Source organism: Vigna angularis, chromosome 8 (assembly GCF_016808095.1).
Source record: "Vigna angularis cultivar LongXiaoDou No.4 chromosome 8, ASM1680809v1, whole genome shotgun sequence".
Taxonomy (NCBI): domain Eukaryota; kingdom Viridiplantae; phylum Streptophyta; class Magnoliopsida; order Fabales; family Fabaceae; genus Vigna; species Vigna angularis.
Genome location: NC_068977.1, coordinates 16298258 through 16315306, shown reverse-complemented (window position 1 = coordinate 16315306; position 17049 = coordinate 16298258). Strand labels below are relative to the sequence as shown.

General features: G+C 36.9%; 1 protein-coding gene and 1 long non-coding RNA gene across 2 annotated transcripts; one reads left to right on the top strand and one right to left on the bottom strand.

Annotated features, from left to right (window-relative positions):
• Positions 1 to 9459: 9459 nt before the first annotated feature.
• Positions 9460 to 13774, top strand: LOC108346049 (uncharacterized). The gene is made up of 5 exons (XR_001833768.2): positions 9460 to 9890; positions 10056 to 10100; positions 10987 to 11025; positions 11574 to 11716; positions 13648 to 13774. It is a non-coding gene; the product is annotated as an uncharacterized LOC108346049 (long non-coding RNA).
• On the bottom strand, positions 13560 to 15649 carry LOC108346048 (uncharacterized oxidoreductase At4g09670). The gene is made up of 2 exons (XM_017584983.2): positions 14995 to 15649; positions 13560 to 14351 (listed from the first exon to the last, which is right to left on the bottom strand). The coding sequence occupies exons 1-2, from the start codon at positions 15457 to 15459 to the stop codon at positions 13731 to 13733; spliced, it is 1086 nt and encodes a 361-aa protein (XP_017440472.1). The 5' UTR covers positions 15460 to 15649; the 3' UTR covers positions 13560 to 13730.
• Between the last annotated feature and the right edge of the window lie 1400 nt (positions 15650 to 17049).

The window sequence follows — 17049 nt, the reverse complement described above, 5'->3', positions numbered from 1 at the left end:
AACATAAGCCACATTACAAAGTTGCAATTAGTTATATGAAATTAACTTTCAACTACACAAATCTCATAATGATTTATTCACCAAGCGTTTCAATTGCTTTTCAAACAAACTCAGTTACTACATTTCCCTCAAACTCCAATATCCACAAAATAAAAATAACCATGCAAAAAACCATTTTCTCACCGAACAAACCTCAAACCTTGGAGAAAGAAGACACCTTTACTCGTTGATGAAAAGTGCGACAGAGGCGGAGAGGTGAAATGCTACAATGTTAGGGGAGGTCACCTTCGAGCTCGCAATGGATGGATGAGAAAGCAAGGACAAATCGTGAGAGAGAGAAGGGGAAAATAACGCGACACAAACGAAAAGAGAGAGAGGAAAAAAAGGGAAAATGTCGGCATAGAGAAGCGAGAACGATAATGGAACCAAGTTTGTCGATAATGGAACCAAGTTTGTCGACGATGGAGAAAGGAAGAGCGAGACGGATAGATGAGGGAGACAAAGTGAGAGCTTTGGTGGAAAGAGAATGGGAGCTTTCGCGAGAGATGAAAAAGATACAGAGCGTAGGGATCTTCTCAAATAAAACCGTAGAAGCCCTTTCTTCTTCTAAAAATGCCCTCCATGTAACATTTTTGCTTTTAAAAAAAAATGGACCAATCCCATCTCGCCACTTGAGGTTGTCAAAAGGTTGACAAAAAATAATTGTTAAAGAAACGTGACTACCAAAAGAAAAAAAAAAACACCATCAAGTATACCACTTTCGGATACAGAAATAGTACTTTGAAACTATTGAGAAATACAAACTCGATAATCCTTTTTAATAATGCAATAATATATATTATAATTTTAAATTAAAAAATATAATTAAAATATGACTTTCTTATTTCTGATATGAATATATTTTAGGGTTAAATATGTTTTTAGTCCCTAAACTATTGGTCGTTTCTGGTTTTAGTCCCTCTTTTAAAATAAGGTATAATTTGGTCCTCATTCTTTTCGAAACTTTGGTTTTAGTCCTCGAAAACTAACGCTGTTAAAAATGTGCTGATGTGTATAACGTCTCTGTCCAAGTGTAATTGCTTTTTTGCTGACATGTGGACAGAGACGTTAGACACATCAACACATTTTTAACGACGTTAGTTTTCGAGGACTAAAACCAAAGTTTCGAAAAGAATGAGGACCAAATTGTACCTTATTTTGAAAGAGGGGTTAAAACCAGAAACGACCAATAGTTTAGGGACTAAAAACATATTTAACCCTATATTTTATGTGGTGTAAATATATTATTACTCTTTTCAATTTCATATTTGTTTTTTAGTACTAATATCCTCAAACAAAATACATTCATTTAATAATTTAAAATATGATATTTTAACAATATTTATTTTAATTTTTAATTTAAAGTTATAATATATATTAGGATTAAATATTTTTTTATTTCTTAATTTTTAACGTAAAAGTAAAATTTATTCTTATTGAAACTTTGATGTATTTTGGTATCTAAATTTATAAAATGGTTTTTTTATTGCTTAATTAAATTATTTAAGATTGAGATTAATTTTAGTTTTGGATTAAATGTAAGAACCTATAAAATAGAGTATTAGAGTAGATAGCTATATTAAAATAATGAGATCGAGTATTTTATTTTAAAATAATCTTATAATATTAATAGAATTTTATAAAGCTCGTCTCATTATTTAAAACATTGTCTATCTCTGTAAACTCTTTCCTCTTCGTTCTCTCTCACTTCTCTCTACTCTTTCTCACTATTGGACTATTTATTCGACGATCAAGAAGTGTCTAGGGATCCTGGTGTCGAGGGCTACAATTCCTACCGATCAATTTCTTGATTTGAGCCGGTAAGTTTCGTTCCTCTTTTCTAGGTTTTCCCTTAAATTTGTGATTATGCAGATTTTTTGTCTTTGCATGAGAATTGTGTCTCTCTTTCTTGACTCTTAGCTCAATTTAGGTTTTAAGGTTGGTTTCCTATCACCAATCGGTGATTTGTAGGGTTTTTTAGAGTTTCCTTGCGGTGCAAGCATCGATTGGGGTTTTCTAGAGCTTTACATCGTTTATCTAAGGTAAGGGAAGCTAGATTATTGTTTTAATTTGTGATTTGGTGTGGATGTGTGATTACTCTATGTTTATTGTAGCGATTGGACTAAATTTAGGTTTTTAGAGTAAATATACTATGTATAACTTGACACATTTTAAAGATATATTGAGGAACTGTGATATTGAAATGAATTGAATGATGCTTGATGTGTTATTTACTATATGGAATGTTGGAAATCTATTAGAGAGTCATCAGTTAAAAATTGAAGTGATTTATACTTGTTTAAGTTAGTTTTTGAGGAAGTAGGGTACTGAAATTTTGAATTAGGAGTTGGGTACTGAATTGGTGAGTTGGAATAGGCTAGGTAGGTTAATTGGGACTTTCTTGAGTCCCTAAGTTGCTGAAAATGGTAGCAAAAGTGGTAGAACATTATTTGGGTCAATGAGTTGATGAATTGGATGTTTTAGAGCAGAAATTTGTTAGTAAACACTTTAGAATGGGGTTAAGAAGGTTCAAAAACACTTGGTCAAGTATAATTAGGTATATAACACAATTTAGGAGGGTTAAAAGTTGGGGAAAAAAGTTGGAATTGGTAAATTTGGTGTATGTTGTGTAATTTTGCAGATTTGGTGTTGTAGATTATGCAAACTCGTTGAGCGAGTAGAGTCACTCAACGAGTGGTCGTGGAGGTTGGCTCCCTGTTTGTTGGTTCATACAGCGAGAATGGTCATTGAGCAAGAGGTCTGGGTCTGGGAGCACTATGATTCTATTCGACCAGAGCATTGAAGTGATTAAGCGAGTGAGTTGAGGGACTAGTCTACTGTCGGGTGAGTTTTGCTTAGCTAGTGATGTCGCAGAACGTGAGTTCAGGGTCTAGTACCATTGGGAATTTTATTCGCTCAGCAAGTTGGGTCGCTGAGCGAGTGAGTTGGAGGTTGGGGTCACTTTTAGTGGATTCGCATAACGAGCTGGGTCGTTGTGCGAGTAAAGTCTGTGGTCGCTCAGCAAGTGTGTACACGGAGCGACTATTCCAGATTACCATGTATCCTCTTATTCTTTTATCTTTATTGGTTTGAGTTATGTAATTGATTCAATTTTGGGTGATGTATGACTATATGATGTATGACTATGTATGGTTATTATGTGAGTATCAAAAGTTATGTGTGTCATGAAATTGTGAAAGTGTGCATAATTGTATTGGTTCAAATGATTCCACGGATGGTTATATGGGTTCCACGGGAGGACTCTTTCGGTATGGTTAAGTGTTATTAGAATGAATACAAAGAGCTCAGTATTGGGGGTTATCCTAACACTCTAATCATCTTTCATTCTCACATAGAGAGGATTGATTCATGTGGTGAGAGTAGTAGGAGGTCCTAGTGTAAGCGCTACTTGGAGGCCTATTATGCGGTAACGGACTAACCTTGTGTGTGTGGTAAGGTGAAACCCATGGTAATGGCTTTGAAAGCAGTAGAGGCCACCACAAGTCCACAACTCGTCATAGTTCGATATTCATTCTAAGTCCGGACAGTCAAGTCTAAGTTATAACATGTTTAGGATGTTTGAAGTTAATTATATAATATGAATGAGTTACGTTTTGATTGTATGTTATTGATGAGTGCATATTTATGCCCACATTTATGTTTGAAAATTAAAATTTTGATGGGATAATTATGTTTAAATGATTTATTTTAAGTGAATTTGTGATGATTGGAATTATTGGGTTTGGGAAATAAAGAGACGTAAAAAGTAAGTTTTAGCGCATAAATTATTCTTGGATGTTCTAATGTTTATTTGTGCAGCTGAGATTATAAAGTCTATTGGTTCAATTGGCAATTCAAGGCCCAAAATCAGGTTTTATTTGGAAAATAATGTACAGATGGGCCAAACAGGCAGACTTTACCCTTGCACCCCCTAAAATCCCTACATACACTCCTATTTCTGAAACAGGCTAAAAACCAAGCCCAAACACTAAGCCATTTCTACTACACCTCCCTAAGTTTCCTATACACACCCCTCCTAAGCTAGACTCCACCAGATCATGCCATGTGTCCAAATCCTCCCCATACAGATCTAGCCAACCACATTTCGCCACCTCAGCCCTAACCCATGAGTATCATCTTCCACCTTCTCCAACAGAACCCTAGCCGCCGCCACCTTCCCGCCGCGCCGCTCCGTCACCGGACAGCCACTACCGTGCCGCCGCCGCAAGCCCAACGCCACTGCCGTGCCGCCGTCACCACCACGCCGTGACCTCCGTTCATCTTCTCCCTTCTCGAAACCAAATCGCGCCACCATCTCCATGCCGCTGTGAGCCGCCGCAACATCCACCTTCATCGCGCCATTAACGGAGACGCCACCACAGCGCCTCTCCTTCATTGATGCAAGCTTCTTCAACAACCACCGTCACCTTCATCTTCTCCATTCTCGGAACCCAATCGCGACATCTCCTCGCGGGACACCTTGCCGCCTCCTCCGAAATCATCTTCATCACGCCGTTCCATCATTCTCGCGAGGCCACCACTGGGTGAATCTCTCCACCATAGACGCGAGTCAGCCTTCGCCGTGAACCTCCATGGAAGCCACCGAGAAACCGCGCCTCCGCTGCCTTCGTTCTCATCATCGTCTTCGCGTCTCCACCATCAGAATCGCGGCACACCTTCAACATCAACCACCTGCACTCAGAAAAATCACACAGCAAAACCCAGAACAAGAAATCGCCACTGCAACCAGCGTGGCAGCTCCACAATCTCGAGCCTCTCCTCTTTTCCTCACGGCACGCAGACGGCAAAAGGGGAAGCCCTTTCCCCAAATCTGAAACCCTCATTGGGGAAGGAAGAGGGCAGCCACGTGGCGAGCTCCCATTGGTGCGTCCTCCTCTGGTCAAAGTCTGGTCAACTGAGGGGCTTTCTTGCAATTTCAGAAACTCAGAAGGGGCTAAAGTGCAGATAGAGGAAATTTCAGGGCATTTGTGCAATTTTAGAAAGTTAGAAAAGTTAAAAGATAAAATTCAGTTGTTAAATTAATTTAATTAAAGAATATCAACAGAAAATATCTTCCAAATAATGTTATAATTATTCAAATCTTTTAGTTATTTGGAAGATATAATATATCAACAGAAAATATCTTATCAACAAACTATTCAAAGTCCAAGCCCAATCAAGCCTATATAAAGAGACCTAGGGACTTCACTTAAGGAATTCATTCTCTCATACTCCTCTCACTTTTCTTTCATCTTGTATTCAACTCCATTCATGGAGAGCTAAGCATCTTGGGCTATTCTGCTGTAATTCCCTGATGGATTCTGAGGTTACGTTAAGTTAATGCAATTGTTTATTTTGATTATTTATTTAAGTTGTTCTCTCTCTATGTCTTTCATCTCTCTATCTTGTTAAAAGCAAAGATTTTTGCATCATAATATGTTTCAATCTACATGCATATTGATTATATGAGTTTTAGGGTTTCTAGGTTTAAATTGAGAATCTACTTTGATTTAATTTAGGAACTTTCATATGATTAAATGGTTTTTACTATCAATTGAGAATGTACTTTGATTGATTAGTAATAATTTCAACTATAATCAATTGAGAATTTACTTTGATTGATTAGCTTTTAATTTGGTTAGGAGATTTAAGAATAGACATGATTAAACACAATAGAATTTGATTGAGAATGTACTTTGGTTGAATTTATTGTGAATAATCTAGAAAGGTTTTGCATTTGATTGAGAATTTACTTTAGTTAAATGCATGATCGCCCTCAAATTAATTAAGAATGTACTTTAATTAATTTGAAACTTAAACAATAATCAATTGAACAATTATCCGTGAATAACCGATGATGAATCTATCTTGGAAAAGTAGTGGAATTAGCCTATTTCATCGTAACTGTTTTTAATTTCTTATTTATTCTTTAAACACTCTTCAACCATTACTTTTATTCATAAGCATTGCATAGCATTCGCAAGAATCACAGATATTCAAAAGCAATTTCGTGTTCGTTGGGAGACGACTCAGGGTTACTTCAACCCTGTCTACTTTCTTTAATACTACTTGGCAATACTGAAGTTGCCTTGAAAAGTAGTATTAATTTGATAGCTTCAACAACAGCTTATCAGTTATACTAATGTATGAATCTTTTATATCTAGCTTACCCTTATGTCTGTGTTTGTATTTTGTTTCGGTGGGGATTTGAAGGACCGAGAAACGTACCTTTCCTGATGTGCATTTCCTACTTTCCAATGCCTATGTCGCCTGCTCCGCTCGGTCGCCACCTGCTCCGCTCGGTTGTCGCCTGCTTCGCTTGGTTGTATTCTTGACCAGGGGGAAGGTACCTGCAAAAGGCACTCTGACGCTCAAGTTAGGAGCGGTTTAGTGAACTGTTTATCATAGTTGAGTATATTAGTTTTGATCGAACGTACCTGACTTTTGGCCCTGTCATTATATTTATAAGTGCTTCATAGATCAAATAAAAACAAACTTACTTGGAGATTTGGTTAGTTACTCGTAAACGACTTATCAATATCTCTAATGAGATATCTTTGATTATTTTATCGTCTGCTGGACTATTGGGCCAATAATAACTTGAATGTTGGCCCAATTAGGACCCAACATTGTTGATGTGGCGGATGGACCGAACAGTCATGGATGCTAACTGTTTGGTAGGTATTATACACCATACATATGTCCCCAAGTCCGAATTAACCGTTCGGCTTTAGCCAAGGTTAACTATAGGACTTATATGAGCTTGAGAGAGACTGTCCTCGCTGTATTGGGGAGGTTGTTTTGATTGTACTTTGAGTTGTTGCTCTTTAGAACTTTTTCTTGTGTGGCCGAATTGTGGGATACCTTTGAGGCTGAATGGCCGAATGCTTGAGCACTTGAGGCCATGGAAGGCCGAAGAGTAGAGGCCGAATGGCCGAACACCTGTGAGGCCGAATGGATGAAATGTAGATGATTAAACTCATTTTATAAGACTGAACGGTGAAGCAAGCAAGACTGTTCGGTTGAAGATTCAGATGAGAGTGATTGTTCCTCTATTTTTAGCATCCCTCCTAGGAGTTCACTATGGGATTTCTTGATGGCCGAGCTTAATCAGATTAAGAGCAGGAGTTTATCGGACAACATTCCCTGGGTTTTGCTGACGAGATGGACATTTCACGTAGCTCACCAATCGGTTTAGTACGAGAGTGAGAGTTCACGAAGGTCACCGCTCGATTTAGGACGAGAGTGAGAGTTCACGGAGAACGTACCTCACCGCTCGGTTTAAGACCCGGGGTTCTCGGAGAGTGTTCCCTGGGTTTTGTGGACGAGACTTTGCCGCTCGGTTTTTCAACATAGGAGTTCATTTTGGAACTTTTTAGTGGACGAGAGTGTTAGTCCTTGGGGACGTGCAACACCGCTCGGTTTTTCGACCTAGGAGTTCATTTTGGAACTTCCTAGTGGACGAGAGTGTTACTCCTCGGGGACGTGCAACACCGCTCGATTTAGGACGAGAGTGAGAGTTCACGGAAAACGTTCCTTACTGCTCGGTTTAGGACGAGAGTGAGAGTTCACGGAGAACGTTCCTCACCGCTCGATTTAGGACCAGGGGTTCTCAGAGAGCGTTCCCTGAGTTTTGTAATATCGCCATGCAACCGTTCGGTGACTTGAGACGATAATCTCCAAGTTGACCAAGTGGTTGTATACAGGATCATGTCATCTGTACCTGTAAGTAATAATTTTCTACACAAACTTTCTCCGGTCATATGGATAAGAGCGATCGACCTGATGGCTTGTTGACAATTGGTACATTTAGAAATAACAAGGAAGCAGTAGAGAAGAGCATAAAGCCTGTGATGCCAAACGGTATAATGGATTGAACACTAGATGCCCAATTTGTTTAGTACCTGAGGCCATGGAAGGCCGACCAGTTGAGGCCGAAGGGCCAAATACTTGTGAGGCCGAAAGACCTAATAGTTGAATGGTTGAGCACTTGATGCCAAATTTGGCTAAGTGGTAAGTGCGTCATTAGACCCTTTATAAGTCTTGAATAATATTATAATATTGAATTAAGATATAATCTAGTAAGGAAGAATAATTATCACAATATATGTATTTTTTGAACAAAGCCGAATGCAGGCAGGTGCTGAAGCTATTTTTATGATGTTGGTGAGTCTTTTCGTAAGTGATGCATCAATCACAAAGGATGCTTTTATATGTTGAGATGTATAACATGAATATTCCAAATGGTTTAGAAGTATAAATTAAATCATATAATATAAAATGAATTTAAGATGGTTAAATCAAAATATTTATCTGTAAAGCCGTAGAAGCTTGCTGACGTTGATGGTGAGAGTTTCTTCAATCGGGATCAATATGTAGGGGCCTGGTCGACATGAGGATGTTGAGACTGCGTCCTTGTTTGGTTCCTTACGGTTTCAGCGGGATGTCACTCGGCCCCACGGTGGGCGCCAAAATGTTTCGGTGATGATATGTAGGACCGAGAAACGTACCTTTCCTGACGTGACTTTCCTGCTTTCCAATGCTTGTGTCGCCTGCTCTGCTCGGTCGTTACCTGCTTCGCTCGGTTGTCGCCTGCTTCGTTCGGTTGTATTCTTGACCAGGGGGAGGTACCTACAAAAGGCATTCTGACGCTCAAGTTAGGAGTAGTTTAGTGAACTGTTTATCACAGTTGAGTATTTTAGTTCTGATCGAACGTACTTGGCTTTTGGCTCTGTCATTATATTTATAAGTGTTTCATAGATCAAATAAAAACAAACTTACCTGGAGATTCGGTAAGTTACTCATAAACAACTTATCAATATCTCTAATGAGATATCTTTGATTATTTTATCGTCTGCTGGACTGTTGGCCCAATAATAACTTGAATGTTGGTCCAATTAGGACCCAACATTGTTGATGTGGCGGATGGACCAAACGGTCATGGTTGCTAACCATTCGGTAGGTATTATATACCATACATATTTGTATATGGCTATGTTTCTTGTTTAGCTGTGATCATCCGGTGAGTGTGAGTAGAGGGAGATAAGCTTACTGTGAAGTAGGCGCTTGATGGGATAATCTGGTGGCTTAGTTATTTTAGTCTAGTTCGTAGATAGTTTTATTTTATCGTGTTTGTATATAAAGTTTAAATTTATAATTGTTTTAGATAAATGTAAATTATACTTTATATTTTATTTAAGTGTTTTATCATATCATATATGTAAGGACTCTTTTATATAATATTTTACTATATTTTTGAGATGTTAAAACTTAAAAACATATTTAATTCTATATATTAGTAGTAAAAATAAAAGTAAATTTCTTTAAAAGGTGTTAAACTATTTGAAACGGCTAGAATATTTGTACTATAATTCGGTGTGTTTCGATATACAACGTTAAAAACGACGATAGCACCAAGAACCGCAAGAGAGAGACGTTAAGTACAAAGAAAAATAAAAAACTTGCAGTCACCAACCAAAATCCCAAAACCGCTAATCACAGCACAGTGACACTACCAAAAATCAAAACAAATTTGGCGGATGCAAAATTTTCTTCCATTCTCCAATCCCACCACAACAACGAAACCACTCCAAAATCTAAAACTGTGAATATAAACAAACAATCCAAGCGAGAGAAAACATGCTACTCCATCCCGTGCTTCCTCTCTCTCCCTATCCATCTTTCGTTTCAAACCGTTCGCTCCGATTTCGCCCTCGTTGGAGCAACTTCGTTCCTCGTCGCGCCGTCCAGTGCACTGCCGCGGTCTCCGGCGGCGACGAGTTCACTGCGAAGACGGGGTGATTTTAGTAGAGCTTTTTAAATGTTGAGTGCATAAGTTTATTTTAGTTTAGGTAAAATCTAATTTGGTAGTATCTTCTTATTTTCTTTTCTTGTAAGTGTTTACAAAGAAGTTCATTCAAATAAGGCCGAAATGAAGATTCTTGAGATTTTTTTTTGTGATTTGTACTGGAAAGAATATTTTTATTTGTTTATATATTTTTTCTTTTGTTTTGCAGGTTAGAGCTGCTGAGCTAAGGAAAATGTTGACAGAGTTTGGGCCGGTATGTAAAGCTGTTTTTTAGTAGGATTGAACTTGTTTTCTATAACTTGCATTTTTGTCTTTGAACTTTGGCATTTGTGGGACATTGATGTTGTTCACCTATTCATTCTTCCATGTTGATAAATTTTGTGACAGTAGTTGTGAATTTGTTGCCTATCTGTTTTCTTATTTTTTTCTTCTCATGGATTTTTTGTTGGGTTTCAGCCCTGTATGGACAACAAATTGATTTCAGTTTGAACATTTAGGGTAAATTTGATTTCTCCCTTGAGATGGAAGGGGGATTTCAGAAATTTAAATTTTGAATAGAAAACTAACCCTGAAAACTTCTATCCTCACTTTTTTGGGTTAACAAATTGTTCCTTACCGTAATTCCCTACATCCTTTTTGCACCTATCTGTCCCTACATTTTGTCTTTATTTTTCTTCTGAATCTTATTTTATTTTCTTGTAACTTGTTCGACAGTGGGACAAAATGAATCAAATGTTTCAATTCCTAGATATTGTTCCTCTAAATTTGGAGGTCTTTCTGATATTTTCTTTGGATTGTGTTTACTTAAATCTGATAAATTTGAACTTTTTTTTGTCCTAAAGCGATCTATTGTGACACCTCAACAGTTTTTTTTAAAGCCAGGGAATCGACATAGGTTCCCTTCATCTCCTACTCCATCCTCTTTGGTATGAACTATTTTCCCTATTCTAGGTTTGTATAGGGGGGAATATATCCTTTAAAGTGAGTCTTGAAGATTACTAATGACACAATGGATGAATGCTATATTGATGCATAAGATGAATAATAATTTAGTTTAGTAGTGGTTTTTGTTAAATCAGCATGACCACAAGCGAAATTGTCTTATTTCTTAATTGCTATTTTATACTACTTTCTTGCAGGCATATATTAAAATTGCCCAGGCTATATCATCTCGTGCTGTAAGTTTATTTTTTATCTGTCACATTAAGACTTATGCCCATGTTCTTCTGTTTTTTCTCATCTTTGTGATCCTTCTTATAAGGTTTTCCTGTTATTATATGTCAATTGCCACTTAAAAGATGACTATAGGTGAAGGAATTCAATGAAAACTGTGATTTACTTGTTGGCGATAAAGCTGTACTCTTCCATCCTAATTATGCTTTTTAAAACTGTTAAAACTGTATACAGCATAACCAGGAATCAAGATTCCTATTAAATTTTATAATTGATGAAGACTGCATGCAATGTAACATCAATAAGGAGGCTTTTTTTCTTTCATTGAGTATATTTTCAGTTCCTTTAGGACACACATCAGGGGAATGTGAAAATAAAAAAGAATCAAGGGACAGTTAGTTAGACATTTACAATCCTGTCTTCTAAAGTTTTGCACTTCAAACCTTGTCTATTTTGAATTAAATGTCCTAAACATAAATACCTGAAAATATTACATATGATGATCAGATTTTGTGTTATATGTGTTTGATTTACAGATTTGTGATTTCAACAGGTGTGATTGCTACGTATGCCTTATAACTTCAATACCAGTTGATAGGGAGTTATTTATTTTTCTATGAACTCAGTTTTGGGGGGAGTGAGGCATAGTACATGTTGCCTACATGGTACCCTTCAATCTTGTATCTATCTGATTGGGTATGTTATATTTTGAAGTTCTATATTGCATTGGTTTATTAATTATGGATTCCTATATATGCAGGCTGTTATTGATGAGTTGGCATTAAGTCACTTCCAGCATGCATTGTTTTCTTGTATTTGCACCATAATGATGTTCTAGATAGAGTATGTGTGATTGCATTTGGTAGAGAATTAAAAAAAAAACATGAATGAGGGCTAGAAAATCTAAACAGGAAAGGATTTTCTAGTCGGTTTGAATCATGCTTCTGTAATCTTGGGAGTTCTTTCTTGTTTTGCCTTACCGGCACTCTATCATGCTATTCTTAGATCTCTATCTGTATGTCACTCAATAATGTGAAATTGTTTTCACTATTTCTGATACAAACATATCGAAAGAGAATTGAACCTGAAAAGTGATTGATTTTTATAACTAAAATTGAAAATAGAAAAAGAAAACATAAAGCATTTTCCCACCGTGGCTTTGCTTGTATCCTAAGGAAATCATTTTCATATTCGAAGTATGCTCTTGGAGATTTCTTAAGACCATATAAGGCCTCCTTTAGGAAACATACCATACCATATTCCTTCCACTATGAATTTCAAATCCTGAAAGAATCTCCATGTACACTTCTTTTTCTAAAGCTCCATGAAGAAAGACATTCCTCACATTCCAATGGTGCAAGTCTTAACCTAAATGAGTTGCCATAGCAAAAACAACTTGAACTGTATTTATTTTTAATACTGTAGCAAATGTTTCTCTATAGTTAATTCCATAAGTATGAGTGTATCTGGTAGGATACTAAGAGTCTATAAGAGAAGGAAGAGAACATAGACTTTTAAGGGGTTAGTTAACTACTGTGAGTAAGGGGCGATGCATTTGTTTTAATGCAGGGGGTAGTAGTTAGACTGTTGGGGGGAAAGAGCAACCTATATAAGGGTTGTATAATTCTGTAAGAGGGTTAGCTATTGTTTTGATTGTTGTATAGACAGGACAATTCTTATCCTGTGGAGGTGGGATTAATTCCCCTTTTGGAGGCTTGTACAGTTGGGAATACTATACAGAGGAAATATACAATTCTTTTCTTCTTTCTGATGTTGGGTGTGTGTTTTACTGTTGAGCCTTGATAGTTCTTGGTCCTTCTTGACCCAAGAACCTATCAGTATCCCTATGCAACCGATTTGGCTTTATATATGCTTTCTATTGATTTATATTTCATTGTAAATATCCATCTGCACCCCATCCTTCAATGACAACAATAAAGTTTCGATATTTATTAAAAAGATTGTGAATACAGACATAGTAAGAAATATAGTATTTAATAAGATCTTTTCCTCTTTCTCAATGCAATGGTTAAATTCTAAATATCAATAAGCTCCTCACAATTCTCTTCAATGATCCTCACCTTTGAGTGAAACATCTCTTACGCTTATTGCTTCTGAGTCAAAGCGGGTTGTTTCCTCATTATTTGTTTTCAATTTTAAATAAATCTCATGCCATTCTACACAACTTCAGCTTAACCCGCACAACACCAAAGTCGTGTAAACCATGCTGGACTTCATCTTAAAACACAATGAATAAAACAAAAAACGGATTAGGCTAATCAAAGTCGTGTGTATAGAATATGCAAGTTCCAGTAACATTGTAGTCGTGTTGGCCTACCTACCAGAAAGCATGACTACTTCCTAATGAAATATTTTCTTTTTAAATTGTCCATTTTGGTAAAATTGAAAACAAATTACATCAGTTTGGTGAATTTTCCCATTGTATAATATATCATAATCTACCATAATCGATTATTTTATACAAGTCAATGTATGTTGTCCTTTGTGCAATGTAATACAACGCACACAATCATCACTCTTTCTTCCCAATCTGTAGTACATCTTTATTAACAAACATAACGTGAACAGAAAATTTGTCTAAATCCTTTATGCCTTTTTACGCACAGGTCAGCAATGAACTGCTCATAATACATAAACAGAAATTGTTTTTGTGATGCACCACAGGAACACAGACCTCAGTTCATACACCTCACTCCTGAATCTGGACAGGCTCAAAACCCCTATCAATTGAAGCCTTCACAGCATCCACTACGAGTTGAGTTTTCCTACTAATTGTTGGCCACTTCTTCTCGGGTTTTGCTTTCTTGAATTTGATATCTGCCACCAAACGGGCAAGCTCATTTACCATAAGAGCCTCCTGAGGTATGTCAGTTTCTATTATATGCTTGCTTGGCTGTGGAACCCACTTTGTAACAGCTTCATCAACACCTGATTCTGTAGCTGCATAAAATGATGCTTCATTTTCTTCATATGGGAGAACGAAGTCATGAACATGTAGGGTTCCTTTTGTCCCTAGAGCAGTTATATCCGTTGACGTGTTGGACAAGAAGGAGCAATAGAAGGTTGCTGCTTTTCCATCTTCCCAGTACAAAGTAGCCCCACAAGCCAATATCACCCCAACTTGATTACGCTCAGGGTTGCGCGAGGCGATAACAGTTTTTGGTAGTTCATAGTTGGCAGCCCACAGTATTGCCCTAAGACAGTACCAACCTGCATCGCCAAGAGCACCAAGAGCATCAAGATCTGGCTTCACACGAATGTCATTCTCAAGAAAATCGGCACTAGCCCTAAACGTAAAATTGGAGTGAATCTGGGAAAGTAAAAGAAATGATGGTCAATGCAGAACATTAATGCATAATACAGCACTCCTCCTCCCCAATACTAACATGGTCAAGAGTTTAAGTCTCTAAGGAATGTCTTTTAACCTGTCTTTTCATTTACAGTAGTAGATGGTCATTGGTCACATTATTTAGAGACCCTTATTTCCCTTGATTACTCACGTGACTGAGATTAAAATCACAGTCATAAAACTTGCGAAGAAATCTATAGGAGAAAAAAAAAGACCCTTTGAAAATAGATGTTCAACAAGATAAAACAATTAGAGAGAACCAGAATATGAAGCACCTAAGATTTAGATGAAAAGGTAAAATAGAGAAGGTTTCAAATATGCAACAAAATCTTACCCTTAATAAAATAATAATATTTTTACTTTAATAGTTTATTCACCCTAAATTATTTCATATTTTAAAATAAAAATTATCATGTAATCGGTGCTGAATGAATGAATGTTTAATAGGATTTTAAAAAAACTATAACATCTTTTCTGATAAAGTTCATCTATCCCAAAATGTTTCATATTTTAAAATAAAATTTGTTGTGTTATTTGTGTTTAATAAGAAAAGATGAAAATGATGCCAACAAAAAGCAACATCGAATATGAGACAGGTTCATACCGATCTGAGCTGGCCAAAACGGTTTACGTCGGAGAGAAACTCCTTCATGTTCGAGGTGCGGGGGTGGTGCATCCACATGGTACCGTCCATGAGCTGCACTCCATTGGATTCGCAGGCCGCGATGATCTCGTCAAACTCAGCAACATTAAGAGCAACTGGCTTCTCAAGCAGCACGTGCTTCTTCTTGCTGGCGGCGAGCACGGCCCAGCGCACGTGCAGGCTGGTGGGGAGCGGCAGGTAGACGGCGTCGACCTCGGGATCGTCGAGGACGGCCTCATAGGAGCCGTACACCTTGGCGGCGGCGGGAAAGCCGTTGGCGGCGGCGAAGGCGCGGGCCTTGTCGATGGAGCGGCTTCCGACGGCGTGCAGGACGGCGTTGGGTGCGAGCGCGACGGCACGGGAGACCCTGCGCCCAATTCCGGCGCAGCCGATGAAGCCGAAACGGATTTTGGGGGTTTCCGCCATTTGGAGAGTTGAAGTGTGGAGACGAAGTGCCCGTAGATAAAGGTTGTTTGCTTTTCAAGAAATTACACCATTACTATGAGACCTTGCAGTTCCAGATTTGACTCTGTGCATGCAATTCACCTAGAGCAGGAGCAGTGATTCGTTGACTCTCATCTTCCTTTCCATACTCATCCTACAACATTATAAATTATTGTTTTATTATAATATAATATTTTATTATAATATAATGTTTTATTAAAAAAAGTAGTTGTATAATGGAATTAATTTATAAATGATAATGTCAAATTACTCATTCCCTCACCTCACCCACCAATGATAAACGTGCTTCAAACTTCAAAAAAACATGTCTATTTTTAACCTAACATATCATAACTACATGCCCCTTGACCCCGACAAACCACACCAAACGAATCTCAATTGTTACACATTTCTTAACTTATTTCTTCTTTATTTCCATCTTTCTCTTCTTCTTTTTTTCCTTCGGAAACGAAACACCCCCAGAAACAACGAAAACAGAACAACTATATTTTTCTGTGTATTATCTACTTTATGTATCTTTATGCAAAAACGACTCAAGGTTTTAAAAGATTTTAAACAAATTTAAGAATATATATATTTTTTGTCTAAAACAATTAATATTAAAAAGTTTTTTGAACTTTTTTTCTTAGAGATTTAAAGTAATTAGTACTTAAAAGAAATTGATGTATTTTTTCCTTTAAAGCTTAAAGCAATGACTTTGCTTAGACCTTGAGTTGATCTGTGTTTATGTTTCTGTTCTGTATGAGTTTGTATCTATGTTTGTATTTATGTTTGTGTGAGTTTGTATATCTCTTTCTTTAATTATTTGCATTTTTCTAATTATTTGTGTTTGTGACTCTAATTGATATCAAAGTTGTCAAATATGTCAAGTTATTTTCAGAGTTGGTTGAACGTAGGATAATCTTTAAAAGAAGTTGAAAATTTACATTTCTTGTTGTCATTTCCTGATTATGTGTTTTTTCTTTACTAGTTTCATTTATTGGTTACATTTTTCTTCTATCTCTAGAGTTTGAGATTTAGTTCTTTCACCTCACTAACATTTCGTTTTTCAATTTCTAAAATTTTTTTATTTTCTTTTTAATAAATTGTTCATTACCGTAATTCCCTACAACCTTTTTGCACCTATCTGTCCCTACATTTTGTCTTTTTTTTTCTTCTGAATCTTATGGGAAAAAATAATCAAATGTTTCAATTTGTAAGAACCCAAAAAATAGCCTCTTAAGAGTAGATAGATGTATTAAAATAATGAGATCGAACACTTTGTGTTAAAATAAGCCAACAATATAAATAGAAATTTCAAACACTCGGTTCATTATCTAAATACTTTTCATCTCTCTAAAACACTATTCTCTACTCTTCCTCTCCCTTCTCTCTAGAAATTCTCACGGTGCCTCATCTGTTCAACGATTAGGAGATACCTAGGTGATCCTAGCGCAAAGGGCTTTCTTTCACCGATAAGTTTGAGGAAAAGAGCTGGTAAGTTTCGTTTTATTGTTCTTGGTGATTTCTGGTTTTTGATGCATGTAAGAAATGTTTCTCTTTGCATGTGTT

What these genes read in the sequence shown, in the direction of transcription:
- LOC108346048 (XM_017584983.2), bottom strand. Translation starts at nt 15,459, where the DNA reads ATGGCGGAAACCCCCAAAATCCGTTTCGGCTTCATCGGCTGCGCCGGA. An exon ending in GTTTTGGCCAGCTCAGATCG is followed by an intron (nt 14,352 to 14,994) that starts GTATGAACCTGT and finishes TTACTTTCCCAG; the next exon opens with ATTCACTCCAATTTTACGTT.